This window comes from Xyrauchen texanus, chromosome 44 (assembly GCF_025860055.1).
Source record: "Xyrauchen texanus isolate HMW12.3.18 chromosome 44, RBS_HiC_50CHRs, whole genome shotgun sequence".
Taxonomy (NCBI): Eukaryota; Metazoa; Chordata; class Actinopteri; order Cypriniformes; family Catostomidae; genus Xyrauchen; species Xyrauchen texanus.
Window position 1 is genome coordinate 2,804,149 of NC_068319.1, and position 5,290 is coordinate 2,809,438.

Consider the following 5,290-nt stretch of genomic DNA (forward strand, 5'->3'; position numbering starts at 1 on the left):
AACAACAACAACAACAACAACAACAACAGAATGATCACCGTCCTTGTGTCACGATGAGTAGTTATTATTATGAAACTGGCGGAGTCCCGGAAGGAAGTTGCATTCCACTGCTCAGGTACGATTATGTAAATAATTATTTTTTCTACTTTTACCCCCTATTGTATACTTGGATTTTGAGGGCTGTTGGAGTTTTTTTAGTTTCATTATTAAGTGTAAATTATTGTCCAGACCGCTGCTGAAGCAGAACGTTGTGAGTTTTGTCACATGGTACCTGTTACTTTTCTCAGCGCTGTTGAGGATGGGCCAATCACAATTACTTAGTACTCGATAAAGATTTAGAATCAATTTTTAGAGATTGCTCTGACATTGTCTGAAAACTTTAGATAAACGATAAGATAATAAATTGCATTTTATAGCAGTTTCTACAGTGAGCAGCAACATTTAACTAATTCTACTGTTGAACATGTCTCCCCAACCGCTAGATGGAGGTAGTGCGGAACTACGTTGAGAAGTTCGATTCATTTGAGCGAATTGGTTCGTTCCGGTTCGATCGGACACCTTGTTTCTAAGTCATCACCCAAAAGTGTTTACAGAAGTCCAGGAGCGGCATTTGCACATTTTATGTGGCGAAATATATATTTTGTTAATACCGCTGTTAAACGCGATGTTCTCATTGACAGTCGATTCACTTAGAACAACTATGCGAATCGGCTCAACCAAAGTCCCATTACAGGCAAGTCAGTCCAGTCGGCGGCCCTCTTTGTGGCGCTCCCGGTGTTACGGTTCAACTGGTTTTTGTGTTAACTTGAAAGCCAGCTGGCTAGCCTTTAATGTAAACAAGCGGCATAGAAGAACATCTCCTATCTCCTTGAATGGGGTAATGTGGTCAAGATTACGATTAAAGTACGGGTTTCAAATCCGACAACAATGTTGCCATAAATAAAAAAAAAACGCAATTTTTCAGGCTGGTATACCTAATGCGCATGCGCGTTCTCGAGTTGATTGACAAGCTATGTCTGTATCTGAAAGGTGATTGGCTCTTTTTACATGTAAGGCGGGACTTCCTTTTCAACACCATTTGGCTGAATCGTTTAAAAGAATCGTTTTACAAATGACTCGTTAGTGAGAATCGGACATCACAAGTGTAAGAGTAGGCATGGCAAACAGTTTTTGTATCGAGTAAACATGAAGCTCTGATATAAATAAAATCAATAAAATGTTTAAAGCTCTCTTTAAAGCGTTTGAAGTGAGATGGAAGTCATACAGACACAGATTTGTTCCCTGGATAGCTTTAAACCTGCTGAAGAATGAGAGGTATTGTATTGCTCCACTCGTGTTTTGCTTCACTACTAGTATCGTGTTTAATGGAGTTTTTGTTTTTGCAGAACACTTCGTAAAGTGAAGGATCGCTCCCAAGACAAATTAATTCTGGATGAGGAAGTGTCCGCATCCCTGATATGTTTATTCTCTGAACTATTGAAATATGACCTGCATAATCAAAGTGAACTGCTTCGGCTGCTTCATACATCGTCACAGAATATTTATTGCAGTGCACAAAATGAGAAGTTTTGTGATTCCAGTGCGGTAATGTTGAAGACTCTCGGCTTTAATGTCGAGAGGAAGCTCAGCTCACTGCAGTCCGCGGGAACCGGCGTGTTTGTGACGCGAGGACGCGCGCTGAAAGGAAACATTGTAGCCATGTATCCAGGTAGCTTGATTATGACGTCATATGTTACTGCAGCTCTTGAGTTCTGTTGATTCGTCATTATTAGCTTTGGATGAAAGCGTCTTTTTTTTTCTGTGAATGTATAACTTTAATATTATGTATTCCACAGGAACAATCTATCAAGCAGATGAGCCCATCTTTTTTCAGTCAATCCGAAATCCATTTATTTTTAGATGTATAGATGGCATTTTAATTGATGGAAATGACAAAGCCATCTCCAAGATAGTGTACCGGTGAGTAAATTATTTTAATGTTATGTAATGGTATAACAAATATGTGTATTATAATATGAGGGTCATCAATAAGGTGTTACAAATCTAGTTTAACCCTCCTGTTGCGTTCGGGGCATTTTTGACCCGGGAGAGTTCGATGATACGTTATTTAAAAATTATAATTTTTAGTACAGGAGCATAATTTTGGGACTTTGTCAAGGCTATCAAAATACACACAATACTATTTATTTTTTTCTACAGATTTTTAACGAAACCCCTTAATCTCCAAAGGAGGCGCTATATCACGGGAAAAAGTTCATGCTTAAAAATTAAACGTTAAAGTCTCCGTATACATAAGTCGGGCATATGAGGTTTCATTTGAAAGCTTATAATCTGAACTTTTCATAAATAACTATCACTTCTGCATTTATGTTGCTTAAAATAACAAAAGAAGGCCTAAAAATCATTTGCGTTAACAATTAGCGCCCCCTAAAGGTAATGGGGTACAAATGCTTATATAAAAATAAAAGTCATTTATATCACACTTAAATAGACATGTCATATATCAAATGAAAGCTGTCGTTCTCAGGAATGCAACTGCATTCCTAGAAATGCAGTCCCATTCAGGAAAAGCATGCAAAAACATAATCAGAAAATATGTTTTCAAATATTTATGATGAAATGTTATATATCACAAAGGGGAGGATCTCTTTCTAATGACACCCAGATTGAGATATTCAATTAAACAACAGGGGTGGTGCCTGAACTGAACATTAGACTGAATGTCTATGGACGAGCGCATCTGTGAGGGCAAAAATGTGTTAGAGCGCCACCTACATGTCAGATCTGTATACTGTGATAAAATGTGATTTTTCTAGTGCTTTCTGCCATCTAGTGGAATACAATTAGAGTGAACAGAACAAGAATGACATGTTTACAAATTTAGGACAACAGCAAAAGTTTTTTTCTGTATCATATGATTAGAAACATACAGTAGTCTTTTATTTTTTATTTTCGCGGTTCCCTAAAAAATTAGCCAATTTGTTTGCTGTTATTCTACAGTATGTGAATGGTGCACTTTTAAATTTGAGTGTGAAAAATTGCAGAAGCCCAAAAATCCACTGGAGTTTAAGGGGTTAAGAGATACAAATATTTAAAAAGATAAAACTTACATATTTTGCTTTTGTGGGTTAATTTTGTCCTGGGCATCAATTGTGGCTTTACATATGATATTATGTGGATTTAAAAAAAAAAAAAATGTTTTATACATCTATGATTTTTTTCTTATAAACACTTCACTTACATTTTGCCTCTTTCCCAAACTCTCTCTCACACTTTTATGTCTCTCACTGGGACTACACACACACACACACACACACACACACACACACACACGACAGATTTAACAAACATAACAAATAAACTAAATCAAAGGTACTACTGCACATGAATCTAAATACGGTTTGAAAGAGGAAATTGTCCATATTTTATTCTGCAGACATCTGATGCAAAACCAGCTATCAGTAAACTCACACATCAACGTTCAGCAGTTCATGCAAGTAAACAGAATAGAGTTTGCATAAACACACAGTAAAGAAGTATTAATGTTGTATACTTGAGTTGTTCAGTTGTGTTGATGTTTACTTGAAGAAGAAAATGTTGCTTTCGTGACTTTTGATCAGCAAGTTGTATTGAGCAGTTTTGAGTAACAGGAAATTCATTGAAATTACTAGAAATTCTCACATCAGATGTTAATATAAATTGTATATTATGTTATATTTAGATAGATTTTCACAGAAATGTTGATGAAAAAAGATGTCTTCGCGTGTATCACGTTGGTTTTGCTGTAGGTAATGTATATTTTGAAATGTAAAAAAATTCTTAATTTTTATTATTTCTAATAAAATGGCATATTAAATAACTTTTTATATTTGTCAGTTAACATGCCAAAAATATCAAGGTTTTTAAATAAACAGTTAAGAATTATTAATGACTTAAACTCTAGTTTTAGATGAAAATTGACCCGTCAATGCAAAAGGTGGATGCAGAGTCTGAACGCAATAGGACGGTTAAAACGCATTAAGTTTGTAGCAATGTGAATTTTAAGTCCAAGTTTTTTTCACACATTTTTGAAAAACATTTATAGCATTTACTATAAAAAATAAACAATTTAATTACTTTTCAGATGTCATGTGGTGTAACCATAAAGATAAAGGTTATAAAATAGTTAAATCTTTGCACCTTGAATACATGAATATTTACAAATGAATCATTCCAAAAAGTTTTCAAACATGATTTAAGGTGAAAAGTGTGTGTGAGTGTGTGAGTGTGTGAGTGTGTGAGTGTGTGAGTGTGTGAGTGTGTGTGTGTGTGTGTGTGTGAGTGTGTATGTGTGTGTGTGTGTGTGTGAGTGTGTGTGTGTGTGTGTGTGTGTGTGTTGAGTGTGTGAGTGTGTGAGTGTGTGAGTGTGTGAGTGTGTGTGTGTGTGTGTGTGAGTGTGTATGTGTGTGTGTGTGTGTGTGTGTGTTTGTGAGTGTGTGTGTGTGTGTGGTTGTGTGTGTGTGAGTGTGTGAGTGTGTGAGCGTGTATTTATCACTTTGTGGGGACCAAATGTCCCCATAAGGATAGTAAAACCCGAAATGTTTGACCTTGTGGGGACATTTTGTCGGTCCCCATGAGGAAAACAGCTTATAAATCATACTAAATTATGTTTTTTGAAAATGTAAAAATGCAGAAAGTTTTCTGTGAGGGTTAGGTTTAGGGGTAGGGTTAGGTTTAGGGGATAGAATATAAAGTTTGTACAGTATAAAAACCATTATGTCTATGGAAAGTCCCCATAAAACATGGAAACACAACATGTGTGAGTGTGTGTGAGTGTGTGTGTGTGAGTGTGTGTGAGTGTGTGAGCGCGTGTGTGAGCGTGTGTGAGCGTGTGTGAGCGTGTGTGTGAGCGTGTGTGAGCGTGTGTGTGAGCGTGTGTGAGCGTGTGTGTGAGCGTGTGTGTGAGTGTGTGTGAGCGTGTATGTGTGTGCGTGTGTGAGCGTGTGTGTATGAGCGTTTGAGCGTGTGTGTGAGCGTGTGCGTGCGTGCGTGCGTGTGTGAGAGCGTGCGTGTGTGAGAGCGTGCGTGTGTGAGAGCGAGCGTGTGTTTGAGCGTGTGCGTGCCTGTGTGTGTGAGCGTGTGTGTGTGTCTATGTATGTGTGTGTGTGTATGAGTGTGTGTCTGAGTGAGTGAGTGAGTGTTTGTATGTATGTATGTATGTGTGTGTGTGTCTATGTATGTGTGTGTGTGTATGTATGTATGTGTGTTTGTATGTGTATATGTGTGTGTGTGTGTGTGTGTGTGTGTGTGT

The 5,290-nt window shown here is 37.4% G+C and overlaps 1 protein-coding gene across 2 annotated transcripts in view; it reads left to right on the forward strand.

Moving 5' to 3' along the window:
* The window catches only part of setd9 (SET domain containing 9), a 6,358-nt gene continuing 1,068 nt past the window's right edge, over window positions 1–5,290 (forward strand). The window contains exons 1-4 of one of the 2 annotated variants that reach the window (XM_052116903.1): window positions 13–115; window positions 1,227–1,314; window positions 1,386–1,708; window positions 1,836–1,959. In XM_052116903.1, coding sequence (XP_051972863.1) covers window positions 70–115; window positions 1,227–1,314; window positions 1,386–1,708; window positions 1,836–1,959 — 581 coding nt within the window. In that variant the 5' untranslated portion in view covers window positions 13–69. Of the gene's footprint in view, window positions 116–1,226; window positions 1,315–1,385; window positions 1,709–1,835; window positions 1,960–5,290 lie in introns of both variants that reach the window. The other variant, XM_052116904.1, reaches the window with a different exon arrangement.